This window comes from Pelecanus crispus, chromosome 11 (genome assembly GCF_030463565.1).
Source record: "Pelecanus crispus isolate bPelCri1 chromosome 11, bPelCri1.pri, whole genome shotgun sequence".
Taxonomy (NCBI): domain Eukaryota; kingdom Metazoa; phylum Chordata; class Aves; order Pelecaniformes; family Pelecanidae; genus Pelecanus; species Pelecanus crispus.
The window spans coordinates 18,145,900-18,170,750 of record NC_134653.1 but is presented as its reverse complement, the minus strand read 5'-3'; the positions used below and the strand labels follow the sequence as shown (position 1 = coordinate 18,170,750).

At 41.2% G+C, this 24,851-nt stretch overlaps 1 protein-coding gene across 1 annotated transcript in view; it reads right to left on the bottom strand.

The window, feature by feature from the left end:
• The window catches only part of DNAAF8 (dynein axonemal assembly factor 8), a 96,795-nt gene that overhangs the window by 46,408 nt on the left and 25,536 nt on the right, over nucleotides 1-24,851 (bottom strand). The window contains exons 11-15 of the mRNA XM_075719014.1: nucleotides 19,879-20,070; nucleotides 16,543-16,698; nucleotides 11,697-11,891; nucleotides 2,460-2,576; nucleotides 37-181 (exon numbers count right to left, since the gene is read on the bottom strand). Coding sequence (XP_075575129.1) covers nucleotides 37-181; nucleotides 2,460-2,576; nucleotides 11,697-11,891; nucleotides 16,543-16,698; nucleotides 19,879-20,070 — 805 coding nt within the window. The remainder of the gene's footprint in view (nucleotides 1-36; nucleotides 182-2,459; nucleotides 2,577-11,696; nucleotides 11,892-16,542; nucleotides 16,699-19,878; nucleotides 20,071-24,851) is intronic.

Sequence of the window (24,851 nt, the reverse complement as noted above, 5' to 3'; positions counted from 1 at the left end):
ACATGATGAAATCTCTGAAGGAAAACTAGACCTCACCTGAGCTAGAGAGCAGCACATCCTGCTGAGGATAGAGCAGGCGGAGTCCACAGATATCCAGACCAGAACTGAGTACCAGCTGCAACATGTGATGGGCAGCTAGGGGACTTTGGAAGAGATTTTCAAACAGCAATACCATGGCAACCTGAACAGCAAGAGCACATTGGAGAAATGAGCCAAATGCTTCCAAGCCCTCAACAACCACACAGCTGTATCTCTTCTGCTCACCTTTAGTTCCCATGCTTTATCTACAGTGTAAGGGCTACAAAAAGGCTTCCTGTTATTTTATATTTACATGCAGTTCAGCACAGTAAGCTCTTAGCTTCAGATTGAATCATAACTATCTATGATAATTACAATTGAATCTATTTCTGCTGACATAATTGTGCCTTTTGTCACATAAATCTATTAGTAAAAAACTGCAAGTTCTCTGGGGCAGAGACTGAAGCATATCACTCCTGCTGTTTAACTTCATGTCCTACAGAAAGATGGTTAAATAATAATAGACCAACTCCTTGTTTCTTTATACCTACAACAGTACCAAAACCAACATTAAAAAAAAAAAAATATCAAAAGGCAGACACATCACTGGTACTGTCCCAAATTTACATTTTGAAATCTCCTTTACCAGACTAATCCAATTCAGCCCACTCTGGCATGTAGGAAGACATACACCAACACATACTGAATGTCTATACCCAAAAGGGAAGCAAATTACTATTGTGTTCCCATCAGAAGAAACATATTGTTTCGAAAAGCAGGTGCTTTATGATAGAAAGTTGTGTGGTGCTGTGGGTAATAAATTGTCTAGCTGTAGATCAGACAAGCATGATTGTACTGGCCTCAGATTTGTGCATGGTTCTCCTGGATGTAAAGCAACACAACACAATCCCCAGCAGCAAGCTTTATTATGGCTGCAGTGAACGCCAAATTAATTCATCACTATTGGACACTTTAAATGAAATGCTACTCCCCCATAAACACATTATGAGGCTTATACCATCGTGATAAATGAAGATATAAATTTACTCAAATCATAAAAAAGTGGTCTAATTAGGAATAAAAGCTCTATTTCTTTATGCTCATCTAGCTCAAGCTCTCCTGATATTAACCCAATATTCACAGCAGCCTGTAAGGAAGTATTTTTATGTAGCTGCTGCAAGAGTCCCTGGGGCTTGGCTGCCTGGGCTCAGGGCCAACTTTGATAACGCAGCTGTCCAGCATTGAGAAACCTCAGTAACTGCCTGTCTCCCCTTTGCTTAGGAGCCAGGCACTTGGCTTTGGTCTCCATCTGAGCTTTGTTGCAGGTATGCCTTGGCCCAGGCTCATATGTCACTGATTCTGGCCATTATCCTAACACACTGACTTGACTTTCTGGCTTGGCCTTGTCACTGTGACCTCTTGGCTGACCCTAGTTACAGCTGCTGGACCTGCTCTGCTCTTCTTGCTTGGGTAATGTGGGACTGCACACTGCCTGTGAGGTCACCAACCCTGCCTGCCTTGCTGTCAGTCTCAGCTCCTGGCTTGCCTTACCTTACAGAGCATCCTGCCCTTGCTATGAGAAGGTCTGTATGAACCCACTAACGGCACCCCTGAGGCAAGTTGAGGAACTGTAACAAAGACATGAGGCATTTCCTGACTGCTCCAAGTGCCAGGTATCTTCAGCTGCTAATTGTGGACTTCAAGCATCTTCCAGGAGCAAGCCTGGTATGCTCTCAGCAACTGCTCAGGCTTGCTGCGTCTTCAGGAAGAACTTGATATATCTGCATCTCCCTGAATCAATGCTAACAGGAAACTGAACTCTGTCAGATCAAACATGCTATGTTTTGTGTTGCTCAAGAGCTAAGAAAGGTGAGCTACCATAGTTAACAAGTTATCATACATGGGTGGAGGTCCAATACATTTTGGTATGCACTCCTAAACAGAGGTAAGTATCAGCTAGTTTGAGTTACCTTAACCTTCTCTTCTTCTGGGGTAAACTAAGTAGAATTACTTCCTACTTGTTCATCCAACACACACACTGTTACTGTAGGTCAGGTAGATAGTACCAGAAGCTTCAGAAATTTTTTTTAATATCTCTGAGTGCAAGTTTAAAAAAAAAGTTCTGTTGTATATTGGCTTGCAGTCAAGTGGTTTTGGGTTATCAAAATTTTGTCTACTGTTACTGATTTGCACCTGGTTAGTAGCAATTTCTTCAACCCTCACATTTCACAGTTTAATCCTCTGTGGCTCACAGCAATCAGCACATCAATACTGATGACACAAAATACTCAGCTGATATGTTTAGGTCTGAGTGAGAAGTACTTCAAGAACAGTATTTGTACCAAACCTCAGGACTGAAATATTCCAGGTCACTTAATCATCTCTCAACTTCCCACATCATCCTGCAAGACAGAAAGGAGTGGTTTGGTGGGTGTTTTTACCTCAGTGTCTATATCTCTGCAAGCCTCGATGTTGCTGCTATTAGGGAAGTATTCTTCATCAGTTTCAACTGTTTGCCAGTAAAATCCATTTGGCACCGCAAACACCTTCTCCACTGCCTGAAATGCACAAAGGACATCTCTTACCTGTATGTTATCTTGATCCCTCAAAGTAAAGGACTAGGAAAAAATAGTTTTTTATGGCTAGAGAGCACATAAGGATGCACATTATTGGATTAAACTAATTAATCCAGTGTCGTTAATTTGCTTTCTCACAACCGTACCACTAGCTCCAATTAAGTGATATCCCAAGAACACAAACCTGCAATTGCTTCCTGAGAGACTCAATATTCCCAGGGTCCAACCCAGTGACCCTCCAACATGCAGCATACCCACTGACAAGAACAGGAGTTGCATGTAAAAGGCACTGCAGGATCAGGCTGAGCAGCTCAAGACCTTGATTCTCCATGACTGTGCTGAGCATCCAGCAGAAAAGGGCTTTGTTAAAGGAATGTTCTAATTAACTAATCAAACAGAAGGGTAGGGAAAGAATTGCATGAACTTCTACATGCTTGTCCTGGTTTCGGCTGGGATAGAGTTAATTTTCTTCCCAGTAGCAGGCATAGTGCTGTGGTTTGGATTTAGTAGGAGAAGAATGTTGATAACACACTGATGGTTTAGTTGTTGCTAAGTACTGCTTATGCTAGTCAAGGACTTTTCAGCTTCCCATGCTCTGCCAGGTACACAAGAAACTGGGAGGGGGCACAGCCAGAACAGTTGATCCAAACTGCCCAAGGGGCTATTCCATACCATGTGACGTCATGCTCAGTATATGAACTGGGGGGGGTTGGCCAGGGAGCAGTGATCGCTGCTTGGGAACTGTCTGGGTATCGGTCAGCGGGTGGTGAGCAATTGCATTGTGCATCACTTGCTTTGTATATTGTTGTTATTATAATTATCATTATTATATTGTTATTATCATTACCATTCTACTTTATTTCAATTATTAAACTGTTCTTATCTCAACTCAGGAGTGTTTCTCACTCTTACTCCTCCGATTCTCTCCCCCATCCCATCGGGGTAGGGGGAGTGAGCGAGCAGCTGTGTGGTGCTTAGTTGCTGGCTGGGACTAAACCACGACAATGCCTGTAACCAAAATAGGACATTTCTCCTGTGCTCCTGTCACCACAAATGACACATATCTGTAAGTCTTATTGTGCCACATACTCATGGATAGGCAGAGACTCTGGCATTTAGGTCACAGCTTTACAGAAGTGTAGCATTTCCCAGTCTCAGCACCTTATTTTGTTTCTCATACATTTTCTGGGTAGCCAAGCAAGCAAGTTGTACAAGTGCAAGCTTAGAGATGTGTCACTCATGAGAATTTGCTATGACTGCATGCTCGGTGAGCAAGGCCATAGTCCAGGAACAAACACAGCTTTTAAGTCATGTTTGTCAAGTTCTGGTTTGGGAAGAACTGATGTTCATAGCTATGCCACAGTTGAGCATTCTGGAAATACGGAAGCAGAGTTCAGATTGGGCAGGATTCATTCTAAGACTGGAAGGAATTAAAAAAAAAAAACCCAAAACAAACCACCACAAAAACCCAACAGTCACTTTTGAGACATAGGCTCAGATGGTGTAAATCAAAGTACCTTCACTATTTTTAAAGACTGTACTTTGATTATCAGCAGTCATTAATCTGTCCTCATCTCATGTGGACAGACCTTTTCAAAAAAGAAAAAAAGAAATTAAATTTCAACATGCTCTCATCAGGACTTTTATTATGGATAGAAAATGGACTAACACTGCATGAAGAAGTGTCCATTCTGGATTATGAGGTACATACAATGCTGTTTAATTGTGTAATCACCCGAGAGACTTCTTTGCGCTGCTTGGCAAATGATAGGCACTTCATATCATTCTACAAATGTTCAAAAACAACAACCAGAAAATTAAATTAATTTGAATAATATTAAAAACCCTCTGAAATCTGCCTTTCTGCTTAAGCAACCTTTTGTGTTTTCTCCTTCCTCTATTTCCTGTGCCTCATGAGGTAGTTGCCTAAAAGCAGAACTGAAGATTTCACTTTTCACCTGGTTTCAGTCAACACAACTACACCAAACCAAGAGCTTTGACATCTCTCAATGGATTTGTTCATTTTGCCCTGCAATTCATCATTCACCAGCCTCCACTTGTGATATTACACTTGGTTGCTGTGGAAAATATCAGAGGAAAAGCAAGAAAGCATTAATTTAAGGAAAAAGATCTTCTCTGTTTCCAGTGTTTGCTGCCAGCTCTGGCATGCAACACTGGCACAATACAGTGAGCACAGACAAGCCCTGTAAAATGGGAATGCAGCAAGACCCCAGCCTTCTGGGGTTCAAGCTGTTCCTTCAACAATCCTCAAGTCTATGAGCTTTCAAGAAGAAGGAAAAGAGAAGTGACAAGTGTGGTCAAACCAGCTCCAGCCTACATTTCCATAGAAACCTTCATTATAATCATCCAGCCCCAGCTGGGACACGGAGGACACAAGTTGGGAAATCCAAGGACCTTCAAGAAGTACCATGGTGTCAGCTGTGGATCAGCTGTGATCCCAGGCATGCTGCTGCATGGTTGGCCTCCCTCCTCACCAGAGCAGGGATCTGGCCACACCTATCAGGGAATCAAGGCCTGTGGAAAATTGTTACTGTGATCTGTCAGACTCTGTTTTCTAGCAGCCAACCTTAATATGACTTCGCAAAGCAACAGAAAATGAAGCTTGAAAAGTCTTCGTTCTCCTAAAAAATCCTTTTCCTCATGGGTAAGAAAATACACATAGACGGCTGCAGAACGACAGCCCCTGCTTTTTCCAGTCTAGCTAAAATGTGCCTGTGGAGAACTCCTGACACTGCCTTCCTATGCAATGCACAGGAAAAATAGGAAGAAAAGAACTTTCCTATGCATGTAGGAGAGAACTGCATTGAGTCAGTTGTTATAATATTGAGATGAGCCCTATTAGACCTGTAATGCAGAGTGACCCTCCACAGGCAGTTGCATAACCCCACTCTTATTGAAATAATTTTGGTGATTTTGACACTATTTATCTTTATGCTACTTTGGTGCTGCTTTTAATGTGCCACAAAGAGAGAGGGTAGGCATGAGAATTGTACTGGTTTCACCTCAGGGCTGGTTCCTCTCTCACACTTCCAACAACATTCCAGTAGCTGCAAAGCTTCTATGCAAACACAGCAGTACAGAAAGTCTCTCCCAGGATAGCTGATACATCATCTCTGAACACTGACCTGTCTCTTGGTGGGGAGAAGAGGAAACTCCCTCCCCATGCACTGCACAGAATGGTGAAGAGGCAGTCCAGCCTTCAATAATCTGAAAATACTTCTCTAAAGCTCTGCAGACTCAGAGCACTGTAATAATCTCGCATGTCATGGTAAAGGCATTATACCAGGGAGGAAAGGTACCTACAGTCAGCCAACAGCAGCTACAGCAGCCCCAGGTATATTTTGATTTATGCTGACAGGCTTCAAAACCCAGAATCATTTAACCATAACTATTTTCATGACTGTGTCTCCCCCACACCCCGCTGTAAGAAAGCAGGGTTTCTTACATCACTGATATCCTCTTCATCCATACTGCCATGACCAGAAAGAGCAGGAAGGGAGGGCATGTCCATAACCTCCCATTTGTAGTTATTATTTTTTGTCAATTATCCTTTTTCTTACTTGTTTTGGTAGACAAATCATGATTTCTGCTACCTTAAGACACTGGAAAAGACCAATTTGTACTATAGCTAGGATTGAACATTGCACCATTTTTTCAAAAAATATTAAAAAGAAACCCAGAGCTACTGCTTTGTTTCAGACAATATTACCGAGATGAAGCCAGACAGTTATGGGAAGGAAATTCACAGCAGAACAAAAACGTGTTGTAAAATACTGAGCAGAAACAAGAATAAGCACATTTTAGAGAAGACTGGAGCTGCGTGCAGCAAAACAATGAATCTTTAACTGTCATACAGAAATATGACCAAATCCAATCTCTCTTCTTGCTTACAGTGTATTCTGTTCTCATTTCCAACAACAAAGAAATAGCTTTTGCTGTCAGATGATCTAAGGGAGTCTTTTAAGTTGCAATGAGTCTTCTAGACTGCTTCCAGCCACAGCAGGAAAACAGAAACTGCAAGAAGACTTTCTATGTACTCCACAATCTCATCTCCTCACATGCAAGGTACTTTCCAATGCAAAGACCTGCTCAGTCATTATCACTACGAGACAACACCCAAGTCCCTTGGAGAAACATGCTGCATCCTCCACTACCTCTGGAGACAGACTGCAAATTCTGTATGTATATGACTTCTCCCCTTCAACTCCACTGACCACATCAGTGGCAGCAAAGGAAGCACTATTCTCACTCTAGCAAAGGCCTTGATGCTAACACACAGGCAAGCCTCATGTCTGATGTGATTCACTGAATCATGCTCCTGAATTAGGCAGCATTATCCTCAAACTCTCTCCTCTCCCCGCTGTCATGAATCCCAATGCATTAGTGTAGTATTCCCTGTGGAATCCAGATTAACACAAGTTTGAATTTGTTTCCTGCACATCTTCCCTCCTCGTTGTGCATGCTCATTTCAGATGGCTACAGAATTCAGTATAGGAAACGGAGAAGCACAATAGGAAGATCCCAGGCAGCAAAAAGGCTGGGGATAGAGGGAGCTAATTAAGAGGTTTGCCACTGAACATGTACAATTCTGGTGACTGTATTTCAGGAAGCTTGAAGATGTATCTCACTTCGCCTTGCCCCCCTTCTGGATAGGTAAAGGGATATCTTAAAACACAGAAGAGAAAGGATTGGACAATAACTTCCACCCTTTCTGCCCATCATGCACAATACTAATGGCTAAGCACATTAGCTTGATAGTTCTTTTAAGCTGCTCTTTTCTGGAACAATTAGCAATGGCCACAATTTAAAAGTGAGCTATCAAATTTTAGGAAGAATTAAAAACTATAATGGTTTATTCCTCCCCAAGCTATGCCTTCATCTTTGTGCCAACTCTGGTAGACATCATTGTAGTCCTTTCTCCTTTTAAAGGTTAGGATTTTTTAGTTACAAATACCAATGACAGCAGGAACTCCTGTTGTCACTAAAATCAATTACAAACTCTAATGGGACTCAGCTAGGGCCAGGATGTCACCTTCTCCCTTCTGCCTCATGAAGATACAGCCATGCAGCTATAGGTTAATTTCTATAAATGCATATAGATGAGGCCCCAGGACAAATGCCTCGCCCACAGACAAGTCATATCCATGTGGAATCAACAGTCAAACGATGTGCTCTCCCAAAGTTGTTGATACAGCTTTATCAGGCTGCACAGCAGACTCAAGGTGCCAGACACGTGAGACCTGGCCCTTAGCACCAACTCAGATAAAGACAAGACATGAGCAAGATTTGGAAAGCAAAGGGCAGGATGAACTTGTCCTTTTGAACCTCCCGTTTTACAACTTTAGCCTGGATTTCAAACTGTCAAGCTGCTGGTCTTAGGGGCTGGCACCTGCCATGCTGCAAGTCTCTACAACTTGCTGGCTCTGGTTTGGGGAAGCAGATGCGGAGGTGCTGTTCTGGGTGTTTTATCCCTCCCTAATGCCCATTTCAGCTGCTCAACAACCAAGTCTTTCAAGCTTTGGCATCAGGGTCAGCAGAAGCTTTGGAGGAGGAAACCACAGCCCTGAGCCATACAGTAAATCTGAGAGCTTACAGCAACATGAGGATCAGGTCTAGCAGCTGGCCAAATTGTGTTGCACTCCAGGTAGCTCACTGTGCTCTCCACGCACAGAACATTACATGACCTAGCTTAGGTACTGCTTAAAGCTGTTAGTTTGCTTCTGCTCACACAGCATGAAAAGAGAAAGAGAGAACACATGAGGCAATAACTCAAAATCAAAACAGCGTAATTGCGAACACCATGAGGCACTGCATACCACTAGTTATTAAAATTTGAGATGTGTGAAAGGCAATGCCCACACAGCCAAGGGCCTGATGAGAGTTGGGTGAAAAGCTGATGTGGTACTAAGCAGCAGTTCTCTGAGCAAGTCTCTCATTAGCATTGAAGTTAAAAGAAGTTATAGTAAAAGACAATGGAAGATGCTGAAGCCACTCAGCAGGGCTAAGGCCATGATGCTTGTCAATGAAATAATGTCACAGCATTCAAACTCTAAAGCTCACAGTCTTCTTGTCAAGCCCACACTAAAACACAAATTCACAGATCTGAAAGATCCTCTGGAAATGCCTCTCACTCCCTCTTCAGAGACTATACACAGAGTTAGGGCAATCACAGACCTAAATTAGGTGCCTCAAGTGCACAAAGTAATAAGTGATGCATCCAGGCCACTTTTCCACAGCATGAAACAGTGATGTCTAATTTCATCAACAATGCATAGCTCTTCTACTACGTGGTTATTTCAGTCTTTGAAAAAAAGTTTGCAACTTTGAAACCTTGTGTGTATGTGTGTACATGTAGAGCTCCTCTGGTAACACAGTTGCTATCACCTCTCTAGCAGGGAGATCCCAAAAGTCTGAAATACCACATTAAAGAACTGCTGTACTTTCTGCGAGTCCACTCCCATACATCAAACTTCCTGTTAGTTCAGTCTGTGCTGTTTGAAGTTTTTGGCAGCATTGAGTTACAACATCAGGGCAAACTTAGCTCCCTGGACCCAGTTCTGGAATTCTTATCTATGCTTAGGCAAAACTGCATTAAAAAAACGGAGCTTTGCTTAAGTGAAAAGCAAGGACGGAACTTTGTATAGACCTGCCCTTAATCAGTACTATTGTTTCAAAAGAGAAAACACAACCTTTGCACTGGAAGTCAGCAGAAAAACTAACTAAAGGAACAGCAAGTAGGGAATGGATTGCCAGGAGGTGCAACAAAATCAATTTTCTGGAACTAAAAGAAAAAACATCTCATTCACCTTGACTTAGGGATGGAGGTTCTTCCTTGAAACCTCACTGACACAATCACCCATGCAACACTGCTACACCCTGACTCCTCTGTCATGGCAGGCATGGGAGTTCAAGGAGATGCTCTGGAAGGTGACCAAAGAGGTGGTGAGTGTTAGGGGTTGCACCCTTTGGGCAAACATTCCAGCATCCAGAACAACTGAGAGAGAAGAGAAATTCAGTCTGCCTTAATGGAACAAACGGGCAGAGGAAAAGAAGCATCAACACTGGCTACATATGTTGTCTGTATCCCCAAGGTTAACGTTTGCATCCTAAGGCTTAACAGGAGAAAGTACTTTTTTTTTAGGTTAAAATGAAGCAATCGTCTTTTTGCTGACAAGGGACATTGCAGTTAATAACTTCCACAGGGATTATGTCACTCCTCACCTAACCTGGGGTTTTAATGACTGCATTGTAAGTTTACCCTTCATATCAAAAGTGAATTACTGCAGGTTAATAGGCTGTATGCATAGCATAAATAAGAAAGTCTCAAAGAAGAACAGCAAGAGAAAAGCAATCTGTTTGGGGTCCAGAACAGACTGAAAAAACACTAGACTAATTGACTGAAAGCAAGACATTGACTTATGCACTAACAAACAACATGCTTACAGGTTATTACAATTACTGCTAACAACTGCTCATAAAATCATACACAGAGCTAGTCAGTACACAAGCAGACAGCAATTTTATCTGATGCTCCCTCTCCCTCCACTCCTACCCATTTGTTTCATCAACCTGTCAGGATTTTTGTCTCAGACTGTAAGCTACCTGGAGCAAAAAAGGTATTCACTGCATGCTTTTCCAACAGGTAGTAGCAGGTTCTTGGGTCTACTTAGTTTTGTATACACTACCTCAAAATAAATATAAATATATAAAAAGCAAGCATGGATCACTGGCCTTGTACAAAATCTTCAAACCAATGAAGTCAAAAGAATATGATGTTGAATTTTCTATGCAGCACTTTTCGGTTGTATTTTAATGACACTTGGGAACATTCTCAGTTGGTACCACTTTGTAAAGCTTCAGGGCAGACAACAGGGTTAGCTGCTGCCTGCTGAGAGTCTGGCTCACTGAGCCTTGCTTCACAAAATCAGTCTTTCTGTTTAACTGCAAGATACATCTATCAAAAAGACATGATGCATAGTGGTCTCAGTGTAATTCAGGCCTGGGAACCTGGGTGGCACAGAGCATTTGAACTTAAGAAGAGAATGTGACCTTTAAATTGACTCTAGTTTTTCTATGGCATCAAGGCAAAGATCCACCCCCAGAAAGTGCCTGCTATCTTGCTGTTCAATTTCTAATGATTTATAATTCCCCTAAATAAGGGATTTGCATAAAAGCCCTGACTGTTTTAAATGATGCCTTATTTTATACCTTAAAAGTATACAGCAGATTTATCTTTTACAAGTACGTCAGACTGCATTTGCTTCTACTTGAAAGCCACAGTGACTGCAAATCAACAGCATTAAGCCTCCTTTTCCTCCACCAAAGTGGGATAAACGTTTAGTGCACTGCTAAGCCCTTAAGTTTTCATGGCATTGATTCTCACAGAGTAATAGTAATCCCCAAATCTGGATGAAATTGCAGAAAAGTTCTCATGCTACATTATTTTCAGAACTAAACTTTGTTGTGAACCAGAATTGCAGTCTTCACCATTCCCTGGAATTACATCTCAAGGTTTTTGTTGATTTAGAAATATTGTGAAGAGACCATGATTGTCCAAAGGCTACTGATGTCCTAGGAAAGAAATAAGTAGAACATTCCCTCAAAAGGTATGGAAATCAGGTCACATTCAGTGCTTCTTTGAAAACCTGGTCTAAATATTTACATTAAGTTAGGATGGGCTGTTAAAGGCCTAAAAGCAATGCTGGATGCCCTCAAGGAGTAAACTCCCCCAATAACTATAATGAGTTCTTGTTAACATTTCACTCACTTGAATATTTGTTATGGAGCACTTGCTAACCCGACAGAAGTGAAAAAGTTACTTGTCATTCTACTTATAGGCAGAATGAGGTGAATATTCTTGCAGATGTCTCTAGGCTGATGCGTGATTTTAAGCAGTGCTATGTCCTTGTAATCTCATACACTTCAGTGGAAATCTACACTGCTTAGAAGCATTTGTTTTCAAACTCTGTTTAAATCCTTAGCTAAAGCAAATGAGAATACCTGTTAACACTGGAAGAACAACTTTTACTGGACCCAATGAGAAAAAAAATTACCAGAAGTCCAAGCATTTCCGTACAGTACCTGAGGATCACGATTAACAGCAGTGACATAACTGAGCAGGACAGAGGGAATTTCAGGAAGAAGTGGACACAGCTGGTTTTGGAAGTGATTGGCCAGTTCTGCCCCCCACCAGATAACATCCGGAAGCCATGTACTGTCTAGAAATGCAGAAATCTTCTGGTAAAAAATTGATGTTCCTCGTAGATCTTCTTTAGTCTGCAAAGAATCAACAGTTAAAAAGCATTGATGATGGCCTCAGGAACTTTCTGGTCTGTACCATGCACCTGTAGCAGCTCTTTCTCTGTCTGCAACCATCACCATCCCAGCCTCATGCTTCACACATTTGCCATACAGCTGCACTTCAGATTCTCCAAACCAAACCCCTAACTTAACACCCTTCCTCCTCCCAAACCATCACACCCTGCATCCCTGCCACCAGATCTCTAAATTGTCCCTTCACCCACAGAAAGACCACACTTCTCCCATGATCCTGGTATCACCCCACAAAGTCTCTACTCCCAGGTCCAAAGACAGAACTGAAGGTCCTGACAGAGTCTGGGTTCCTGACCCAGGAGATGGGATTTGAGAGCAGATGCTGTCTGCAACAGTCAGTTATACCCATCACCTGTGTGGAAGGCCTTACTCCATGACTTGGGGACATGCCTCCACATAGACTTGACTCAAACAAAAAGAGTCCGTTGGTGAAGGCACTGGGGAGATTAGCAGTATTGCCCTTCCACTAGAACTCTTGACACACTCAGACTGCTCAGCTATAAAACTTCACCACAGATGATGACTGGCGAGTTAATAGCAATCTTCACTTGGTTGCAAGACACTGGTATAAAATAACTGGCTCATGACATCCATCAGCCCACAAATATTACTCTGAAGCAGATTACATACCACACTTAAAGAGGGAGAAAATGCCATAAACAGGACCATAAAACAGCCCAATACAATGAAACATTAATTTGCAAAGGGTTTCATAGGAATATCAATTAAAAGATTTATTAATGTCAAATTTTTTTAAAGATTGATACTAATATTAACATTGATACATTAATATAGAATACTGCACTGCTAAATTACAGTTTTCCATCATTTCACCTCCCATCTAAGCCCCTTTGTTCTTCAAGGTTGGTTCTTAATTAGCAGGACTTTCAGAGGACAAAACTGGTGACCTCTAAGACCCAATTAGAGATTAAGAGAATCAACAATTATGCAAAGCATCTTCTCTACACCAGCTATTATTGTACCTAGAAATTAGAGCTCAAGCAGGAAAGGTCTACAAAAAAGCCCCAAATCTAATAACAGAGATTGTGAGCTCTTCTGAGCCACTACAGAATTAAGTGATCAAAGTGTACAGACAAGAACCACGTTGCTCTGCACAGTGCTAGTGTGCCTAATTGGGAATGCTTAGTAGATTCTTAGAAAGCATACGCTGTACAAATCTAATCCCCAGACATGCTTGTAACTGCAGCTTGTCTATCAGCATGCAAGAATTACAAGAGGTAAGTGTATAAGCATTTGTTCTGACAACAAGTCAAGAAACCAAAACCATGCAGGTTGTTCAAATCTGTCTCACTTCTATCAGTTGTTTGGAGGAGGACAGAAATAAAAAACCCAAACTAAACCCCAAAAAACTGACAAGAATGGCAGGAAACCTAGCAGCACCACTTGATGTAGGAATAGATGCCATCCTAGTTGAATAACCCAAAAGGCTTATTGATCAGCTAAGAACAGGAACATTTGCCTCGAGAAACCACTATTATATTTGTATTAATAACCATTAGACCTTGGGATGGAGACAAAATGTGACAAACAGTAAGAGACACACAGATGACAGTGAAATGGCTAGTAAAAAGTTGATGACTTAGAGGTCTGGAACATAAAAAACACCATCAACAACCTACAGTAACATGAAACTAGCAGGCTGCCTTGGTCCAGTTCTTAGTGATGAACTGTACCCCATCATTAGAGCTGTGACCCTATAGCAGGCAACAAGCCACAGGATCAAATGACATCAAAGCCAATGAGACTGATAAATGCACTCAGCATGTTCAATCACACCAGGGTTGGGAATTACCAGAGGGGCAAGCTGGGGAAAGTGAAACCATGCCTTGTTGATACAGACAGGTCCTTAGGCTCTTAGACTAGCAATCCAATGTTTGCTGTAAAAATCATATTCATATTACAATCTGAAGAAAATCCATGGACAACTGTCATTTTGCTGCTATTATGAGATACGAGTATAGATGGACAGAGAAAGACAGGCATTTCCCTCCTAGCATCAAGCAGGCACAAATCTGTACCTAATATGTTGCGTGATCTTGTACATACCCATCTTTGGCACTGAAAACAGACTCTGGACTCTACATGTTAAGAACATTAAAATATCAGTTTATCATAATGCTTCTGGTTAACTTTTACACTACTTGGTATGTCTTTTTTACATAATCCAAAAAAAGTAACTAAGATTTCCATACATTCTTACACCAAACAGATGCAACAAAAATGCCTGGAAACCCACTCATGTTTTGAAGGTAATCCCTGATAAGTGGTGTCACAACAGAATTCTGTTATCCGATTCAACCATTAAAATACTGTACCTTAACACTACAGTGAGAGACTAAGACTTAAGCGTGAAGCGTAAAATCTACCACATTTCTTTCCAACAATAGTTGAGATTGCTCAAGGGGAGTAATGGGGAGATAGGACTAGTTTCTGTTTTCCTTGTTTCTGCTGCTGCTGACATTTCTGAAATACTTTTGTTGTTCCTATCAGCTTAGATCTCTGCTGGGGAAAGAGCAGGAGCTTTACAAATGCCTCAGGAAAGCAAATTGACAAAAGTCATCGTTACCACAAAGACATACGGTAGAGCCTCTAATGAGAGGAAACCTCAGTTACACATAGCCTTGCTTTGAGGAACATGTCCAAATGCCTTGTGTGTTCGCTGCTGTGCATACTAGCTGAACTCAACAGCGGTGTCAGTAACTGTAATTGGGGCAGCAGAATACCATTTACAATTTATATGCAGACTGGAAACTCTGTATGGCTCATTCTGCCAGCTTGTGACACAACCCTTCCCAGCTCCAACCAAATGTTCAGAGCAGCCTGAGCCTGCAGCTTCAAAAGTTCATTCAATTACATGACATCAGATACATATTTTGGGCATATTCAGTGCTCAATAATTTTGATGCTTTGTCCAGCTCGTCAGCTGAAATCAGCAGAGAGCAAGGCAAATGGACAGAAGGCAGGTCAGTCTCTGTTCTTCAATTTTCTTTGCTCCATAAAGTGAACATCTTGAATTCAGTTGCCTTAGATAGAAATCAACATTAAGCCCTTGTCCAGTCTAACAGACTGCTCAGTATCATTAGCCCTGCTGCTTTTGCCGACAGGTGCTCAAACACTAATAGAAAGGTTGCTTATTGTTTTGGGGTTGGGGTTTTTTTTGTAGTGTTTTAATCATGACATTTGTTGCCAGCATCAATCACTCACTTGCAGGAGCACTGGAGCCACAGCTGTCATACTCCAGGCTTTATCATCATCAGAAATTTAATCTTTGCTGCTCATAGGCCAGCAGCTGCAAGTGAAAAATGCTTGCTGCAGCCGAGTAGGGGAAGCTTAAGCATGTTTTCATAACATGTTTACACCTCCTCTTCCATTTAAACTTCACATGATGTGTCCAGCAAGTGTGACTCAGATACCTGGGACCGCCCCTAAGACCACCTGCTATTGGGTCCTATGCAGTCTTTTCAGCATAAGGGAAGTGTCAAGAATGAGCACATCTATCATCACATTCCTGTTAACATTACCAGGGGTGAGGCAGGCAAAAATAGAGTAGTAAATCCAGCTCGCTAAAGCCACAAGTGTTGCTTTGAGCCACCCAAGAGAAAGTCACCAGCTTCAATGGAGCACAGGGCCAGCATCTCAAAGGTTATGCAGTAACAGGATAGTTATTCAAGCAAGTGGCCCACAGGACATCTGGGTTACACAGGGATCAGTGTCCCCCAGGTACACCTGGGTGCATTTTCCAGCAAGAGTCAGCTATACTGCATAGGTAGGATAGGTACTTACACCAGACGAGTAGCAATAACACCTAACAAGCTGTCTCCAAAAATGAAAACAGAACAAGATGCTCAGAGTATCAACCTGTATGATACTAGCTCTGGGAAGAGACAGAGCCAACAACCTAGGGGCCAGAGCTGCTAGTTCATAGCTCTGTTGTTTTCAGGACACAAGCTCATATCATGCCTTACATTACCCTGTGCCACCTACATGTGCTAGTTTTTCAGCTTGTGTGCTAGACCTTTCAGCTTGGTGTTTTATTGCACAGCACAGACCCTGTAGTCTACCAGAGCTGAGGGAACAGAGTCTCAGGTCTGGCCTCCAGGCCCTGACTCCTGGGAGCCAAATAGCAAGACACTATTCCCTCTCGTGGGCCACACTCTTCACATGGATAAAATATAAGAGCAAAAACCATAATACATGCCAAAGATACGTCCCCTCTGAATCCAGTCAAATTTCTGCACTGTGGGGTTACAGCCACCAAAAATATATGAACAGCTAATGAGCAGCAGATACAAAAGACTACGCCGTAGAGACCTGGTTTCTCATCTGCACATAATCTAAATTCAGCCTAACTGAGGACAGCTTGAGTTGGCAATTAGCTGTAAGCAATCTTTCAGTTCCCACAGTACTGGGCTGTTCCCCCATTCTAATTTAGAGGAGCACTTATGCTGCTCTATCCTGGCTCACTGAAATTTGAGCTTGAACTGGTATATCCAAGCCTGGGCCTTAGTCAAAAACAGCAGTAACTGCCTATAGCAGCTGTGCATAACTACTAAGTGTAAATGCTGCTACTCACTTTTATCTTCTGGATCTTGGTGCTGTTCTGGGCTGAAGACTCATCTGCTGGCATTAGACAAGCATATAAGGCCAAGCCATCCTCTCGCCAAGCCTGCTGCAGCCCTACCACCTGAAATGGAGCTTTGGGTCCACCTTTCATTTTCACAGGAGGCACCTGTAAATCCATTTGAACATAATTTCATTTTCAGATGGCTGTATTTAGAGACTAAAAATAACTCTTTATATTGCTCTGTTGCTTTTGAGTAGAGCCCCATAATGTACAACAATCCAGGGAGCACTCCTGCTTGATTAGTGAATTAGCTATGGTTTAACCAGAAGAAAAATCAATAAAGGCCAAATTAAATAGGAATAACATGTGGGTTTTGATAAGTCATAGGACTTATTTTCTCAGTGAGGACTTGCAAGCTCTGCCTTCCACCAGTTTCACTATGTGAAAGCAAGACCTTGCATTAGTTTCCTAGTCTAGCAAGAAATGAGAACAGAGTCCCTGTCAATGCTGCACTGCATGTTCTTGTCACAGTGGCACCATGTGCTGCCTTTATTAATGATAATGAGATTAATCCAATCTCAGTTCAAAAATCAATGCAAAGTGATTATGCCATTCTGAGGAGCTAGTGGAGGCTTCTTTAATAAGCCTTTGTCTTCTCTTATGAGTGATCACTAACAGCCAAAACCCCATCAACCCCTATCCAGTAAATCCACCTTTTAGTTAGACTGAGGTGATTCCTTTTTGATGGATTTTTTTTGTGTGCACGTGTGTGAGAGACAAACATTTTATTTTCCAATACACATATCTGATCCAAAACAAGAAGAGTAAAAAGCAGCTTCTGCCAACCCCAAGATGAACACTGACATCTTTTATTGTGATTATCAGTTTAGTTCCAGTAGGATAGACCACTCATTGCTTCATAAGGCTGCTCAAAGTATGCTGAAACATGATGCATTTTAGCATACAGAATACATGAGAAACCTTATTACAAGGTAGAAAAGAGACAGGAAGGGTACATGAAACAGACTGGGAAGGCACTGTAGTGCTGTAAAGCATCCTGAAACCTCAGTAGCCAGTGAAAGAAGGCAGAAGGCTACGGGAAAGTCAGACACAGGCAACCAGCAAAGCCAACAGAAAGGAACAGCAGCCATGTGAGGCAGAGATGCCTGAACCAGATCACACACTAGATGAAGAGACAGGCAAGTTTGAATTACGGGACTATAATTCCTTCCCAGGTTTCTGGTGAATACTGAAACCACTAAGTCTTGTTCTCATGGTTTATATCATCACCACAATCTCTAGATGGATTAACTACTCTGCTATTTACTGTATATATAAACCAAAACTATTTACAGTGAGTGTCCAGGTTTCATCTGGGATAGAGTTAATTTTCTTCCTAGTAGCAGGCATAGTGCTGTGGTTTGGATTTCGTAGGAGAAGAATGTTGATAACACACTGATGTTTTTAGTTGTTGCTCAGTACTGCCTATGCTAGTCAAGGACTTTCCAGCTTCCCATGCTCTGCCAGGTACACAAGAAACTGGGAGGGGGCACAGCCAGAATAGTTGATCCAAACTGACCAAAGGGCTATTCCATACCATATGACATCATGCTCAGTATATAACTGGGGGGGTTGGCCAGGGACCCGCGATCGCTGCTTGGGAACTGTCTGGGTATCGGTCGGCAGGTGGTGAGCCCTTGCATTGTGCATCACTTGCTTTGTATATTATTATTACTATTATCATTATTATATTGTTATTATTATCATTACTATTTTACTTTATTTCAATTATTAAACTGTTCTTATCTCAACCTAGGAGTGTTTCTCACTCTTACTCCTCCAATTCTCTCCCCCATCCCATCGGGGTAGGGGGAGTGAGCAAGCGGCTGTGTGGTGCTTAGTTGCTGGCTGGGGCTAAACCACGACAGTGAGATAAATGCCTTTAGGAATATGTTATCAACATAGGGCCTGAGTGGATTTTCAAACTGTTGCATAGGTCAGCTGTATCACTCAAAATAGCACTACCAAGTCCTTGACTGCTTTGAACATGGAAAATTCTGTAGCAGCTCTGCCACGGGGGAATGCTCGCATCTGGAGGCTCATGTTCTCAACTGGTAGAAATCAGCATCTCTCCAATGAAATCAATAAAGATATGCCGATTTACACAAGCCAGGAAGCCAGCTAATCAGTAGAATTACATAGATTATAACCAGATGAGAATTTGGTCTAAAAATGCCTCAACCTTTCTGCTTCTAATTAAAGAGTTGTAGACCTTTTCATTGCTATCCAACAGCTGTTTAGGAACCTGTGTGAAATAAACTGTGGATTTTACCCCAGTTTCTACTGGGCACAAAGTCCATCACAATATTTGACCCTACAGTCTCAGCAGAGTGACACTGAGCCCTGGAAGCTGAGATACCCTTTCAGGCTTGGGGAGAGAGCTGCTACAAGTCAGAGCTCAGGTTTTTTAAAATGGGAATAACACAAGGAAAGAAAGCTCACACTGCACCTGGTCATGAGCTAACTAGTTTCTGAGTGGAAGATTCAGGCTCCAGGTCTGTTCAAGTGGCAATTTTCATTAGCACTTAACTAACATTAAAGAATGTTAGCAATGTTTTAATGGAAATGTGAACATCATTAACAATTAATGCTGTTTAAGCGGAGTTTAAGTGATTTAAAAGCCTCGTGCACGCTGTCCACTCAGGGTGAAATCTATCTCGAGTGCATGTATTGCTATTGGTATGCCAGCGTCTTTAACCAGGGAAAAGAATGAGGCCAACATGCAGGGTGGGGAGGAAAAATACACATTGCCTCTTTTCCCTAGAGGAAAAAGCTAATATGGGATGAATGGGAAGAGTGAGGAAAAGGTGTTTTTTTTAGAGGAGAAAAATATGCAATCCAAAGGGCAATTAAGATGAACAGACCACCACTTGTTTATAGCCCTCCTGACTATCAGAAAGGATCTATTCTTAATTAGAACAAGTGGTAAGAAATAGGCATTTGTGTCCGTTCACTTCTTTTGCCAAGGACAAAGTATAATACTTAACAGCCCTCTACTTCCAGTAGTCACTTTTGACTACTGGAAGCCTGGCTCAACAATTTTTTACTTTCTGTGCCATGTTCTTCATAAACTACAGGCACAATCCAGCTCCCACTGCCTTCAGCAAGACTTTTATTTACTGACTTTAAGGTGAGTTAGAACATAATTTTCCCCTTTGTTCAGCCACTGTTTTATAGCTGTTGGAAGAAGGAGGTTTCAAGAATGATTATATATTCACTGGAGGGCAAAACACAGCCTTAATCATGCAGAACCTCCTTTTGTGCACTGTCACTGCACATACTCACCAGAGAGAGAAGCCACGTCACAAGGGCCTGGTAGATGTTGGCTCCTCTCAGCACCATGTTAGGCACCTGCCCACTGCACTGATCTGTAGCTACTTGGCCACAACTTGACAGCCAAATGGTCATAAGCAGCATCTCATTTTTCATACTGTGTGGTCTAGGCAATGTGTCAATATCTGGCAAATAAGAGGCTTCCTGTCAAAAAAAAACCATGAAAATGGAAGTCATGTGGTTTGTATTCATCATCATGAATGAATTGCATTTATTGCCATCACAGGAGGGGCAATTAATATCTAGCAAGCATTTATCAGAGAGGAAGCATGAGCCATAAAAGCTAGGTCATTACATCAGTGACACTTTCTGGAGCACTTAGTTTTTCTTGGAGAGCTGTCACCTGGGTCTTCATTTAGTCAAACACTGCTCAGTGAATGGAAGATTACATGGTCACAGCTGGAAATAGTATGATCAAATTTATTCTGTATTCTTTAAGATTCAGTGTTATTATTTTTTTAAAATCAGTGAAATGTCTTCAAAACAAGCCTGATAGAAGGTTCAAAACTTTCATTATTTTCTACTTCATCTAACACACATCATTCATAGATGATGTTACATTTAAGCAAACTCATCTCCTTTCTTCACTTCAGTACTGAAGCTTGATTATTTAGGATGCAAATTCCCTTTCCTTTAAGAGACCTGTTCTTCAAGAAACAATCCCAAGCTCAAACTGTGGGGTTGTAGTTTATGGGATCTCTTGTGTTTTTCCAAAGATGTAGTAGCCACAGCTGTAATTATTAGCTGGCTTGCTATTCCTATCGATATTCAATTTGCTGCCCCTGACATTTCTTTTGTAAACTAGGAAGCTAGACCCTAAAATCACAAAGATTCTCCAGTATACGTAAGAGTACTGCTCCTCAACAGTTATGATCCTTTAATAAGGACCCTCGTCCTGAGTGCATATATTCCACAGGCATGGATGCACATTCACTTTGCAAATAGCTGGAGCTATTTATGGAGTTAACTTTTCCAAGCTACTTGTTACAGCATCAGCTGAGGGCCATGCCCCCCACTGCAGAGCCAGCAAAGTGCAACGTGACTGCATTTCCTGTACATGTCAACATAATCAGCCAACACACTAAACTGCTAATTAAGGTGAGCAGAATTAATGTGAAATAACCTACCATAATATGAGACTAGCAAGCACCCCTTTCTGTGAGCTGAGCTGTGGAACACCACAGGAACACAATGGGAGCAGGAGGATGTTGAGGAGCAGCTAAGCAGTTATGTTTTCAGTTGCTCCAGGTAGCCCTTAATGGGGATGTCTGCCCATGTCTTTACACCGAATTAACCTTAATTTGATTTACCTGAATTTACTTTGGAAGCAAAGTAAGCTAAAACCAATTAAAGCCCCTTTAATTCTGAATTAAAATGTCCACAAAGGTGTTTAATGACTAATCCACTTGACAAGTTAATGTACCTTGAATTTTGTGCCTGTCCTCAAAACAGACAATTCCTTAAAACGATTTTCAAAAAAATATACTAATAAAAAGCCCTAAGCAGATCTATTGCATCATCCAGTGTTTTGGTGCCAAAATATCTGCCACAGACACAGCACTGTCTACAAGTACCAAATAAAAATTGCAATTAGTAATGAAGGAAAAATAGCCATGTAAAAGTTTCTGATGCTGCAGATCGTGACACTGATGCTCCCTGCAGATATTCATTGCTAGTGTTACTGTAGGCCTGGGGAGCTAACAGAATTGATCAGGGCTTTGACCCTACCATCATAATTCTCCGAGGAAGAGGCCTTAAAAGAAACTTGGAGACTTTCAGTAAGATATTACTTCCTTCTATAGCCTATATTGGAAAAAACTATTCTTTCTTCCTCTTTCAACAAGGGTGTGGGATCAATGACAGGAGGTAACTCAAGAGCTAAAGATTAAACCAGTATCTACTAATGCTTCAGCAGGAAATTTCCAACTATTCCAAATTTTCTTGGCCCAGCAGCAGGGGAGGGCTCAATAGGTTTTCTGACCAAGATCAGCTAAGATTTTTACTTATTAGAGTTGCTTCTGAGAATGAGTGAGCATTTGATCAATGTTGGCCCCTCCCTCTCCTCCATCTGCCAGCCTCCTTACCCCAACAAGAATCTAGGCATAGAAGAACTTAACTAATTTCAGAAATATTAAGCCTAATGAACAAAAAAGGAGCTAATCCTATTTAATTCAGGGCAAAAATTACTGTATCTTAATACATTCCGTGCTTTTTTAGTATGCCTACCCCCAGCATTGCCCAATTTACCCTAGTCTACCTATGAAGAGAGTTCAGTTTGTCTACATGTTACACTGGCTGTTATTTGTGATGGTATTAGATTATAAAAAGACTAAAATTACTAAAATGCTGGGCTATTTTTGGTTGTTCTGGCTAGAATTGTGCTGTCAATCACAGACAGGCTTGCAGCTGATTGTAGTCCAGGGCCAACAATTACCATAGAGTAAATAAGAAAAAAATTTCCTATTTCCAAAGTGCTTGCTATTTTATTTTGCAATTATAGTTTACAATATTGCAACTTACAGCCCTTCAGCTCAATTTTCTAACCACCCCTCCACCCCCAATTCTGGCCATCTTTCTCCACTCTAACATAACAACAGTGCAGGTAGAAGCAGTAACCACACTAAGCAGCCAAGGAATAACCACCCCCCAAATACACACCAAAAAAGAAGTGAGGAAAAAGGAATAGCATGACAACTTAAGGATACCCATATATTCTAGCCTTCAGCTACAGTGGCACTGAAGTTACACACACAGAGGCATAGCCCCAAAGGAAACTACTACTCATAAAAAAAAAAACCAAACCAAAAACAAACCCTGAAATGTGAAGGCATCCATACAGACAATCATTTTAAAAGTGGCATTTTACCTCATATTATAATTTTTTTAAAAAACCAAAGCTGTTTATGATCACAGCAAGCTGAAGCTTAGTGGATACAAGCTTGTCAGCCAAGATTAACTTCATTTTGTTTCTAATAAAATAGCTCTAATTGGTTAAATGATGCTTTTGTTGATGATTTTTTTAAAAGACTAGTTGGCATTGCTTTTACTATGTCTGCATACTAGATTGGATAAACAGCTCCGTTGCCTTAAAACTGGAAAACATTAGCAAAACTGTTAGAGGCTGGAATGACCAAGCAGCAGTTCAGGAGCCAAGAGGGCCAGGTGACAACTTTACTGCTGGTTTCCAGCTAGGTACAAGGCTAATAGCAAGTGAGAGCCGTTGCTATCAACTGCTGTTTGGGAATTACACTGCACTACATATTTGGAAAGTTCATTTCACCACATAGGCCCAAGAAAGCAGTTAGTATTTCCCAGCAGAATCAGCTCACCCAGTCTGAGAGTTTCTCCCAGTAGAAGGATAGGTCAGGCAGAAGCCAAAATTTCTTTTTTTTTTCCCCCCCCTTAAGATATGGTCTCTCTTTTGCAGGTAAACAAAACTTCAATATTTCCCTTCTAGCACCTTTTCCAACACTAACTCAACTGATGCTAACACTGAACCAAGGTACCATATTCAATCAAAAAACACTCTCTACTATATTTGAGCAGATTCTACAACAGTGAGATCTAAATCAAAACATCCACTATATGTAAAATGAAGATAAGTTATACTCACACAGTCTCCTCCTTCTTTACTAGAGGGGGAAAGGGAGGCATAGGAATAATCTTACTCTCATTGGCTGGAGGCTTAATCAAAATAATTGTTTTCAGCCATGTCTAAATTTATCCTTCTATGTCATCTGCACCCTAGCTTGGATCACAGACTTAAGAGGCAATCCTGGATGTGAATGGCAAGTTACTGACTGTGGAAATCTTTTGCCAAATGATATATCTGCTGTATGTTTGTAAATGTGAGCTGATTTCTAGGTACTTTAGCAGCTCTAGCTAATTTCTCTAATGAAAATTCTGTACTCTTATGTTGAAATAACTCTAGCATTGCATGTTCATGCTTTGTTATAGACAGAGCTCACGGTACAAAATGCAAGCACGTTGATTATGTGGTTATACATCTACTTTCCATGCAGTCATATTGCTAATGTAGGAGAGGAGATAGTTAGGACTCATTTAACAATTCTGTCCATCTAAGGCAAAGCAGATAACACTCTTTCATGGCTTCTAAAAATTCTTTCCTTAGATGAAGACATATTGGAAATGTCAAGTGTTTGTTCATTTTCATTCTGTGGGGAAGGAAAAATTATGACAATGCCATCTGTTAGATTATTTGAAATTCTACATTAAATTGTGCAATAAACCCTGAAACCATTCAAAGAACTGCTTTATTGTTGCAAAGTGGGAGCAATGGATAAGAATGAGGAAAGTATCTGCATTTCCTGCGTGCAACTGTCAGAACATAGTGTAATTAGGAAGGCAACATTTAGTAACAAAAAGGAGAGTACGATTGATGTTAATGGTCTGAATGGTCTTTCTGTTAATGCATTTTTGTACTAGATTCACTCTCTGTAGCACCAATGGCTTTCTGAGTATCAAATATGCTGAGGATATGGATCTGAAAAATATGATGGTGGCAAGATATTATTGAAATTTTCTGATCTGAACTGAGCTTCAGATTGTTAAAATGGAGGAGTTATGATCCTCCAAAGCAGATAACTCTGCCAAAGCAAGATTGCAGGAATCCAAAGAGCTGCATAATGGAAGCATTATTTGCTATGAACTCTGTAATTCTCCAATTCAGTTAGTGCGTTGCATATCATGTGAGTTTAAGCAAAAAAAAAAAAAAAAAAAAAGGAAAATTTCTTGGCTGAAAGTTATCTTCTTGCTCTGGACAGTTATTCTTAGTCTTGGGCATGAAGAATATAACCTCTCCTGATTCAGAAGAAACCATTTTTCCACCTCTGGCAGCATGAGTGTGCTAAAGCTAGACACCATCTCTGCTGGAGCATAAAGAGGGCAAGTATCAAAGAGAAACT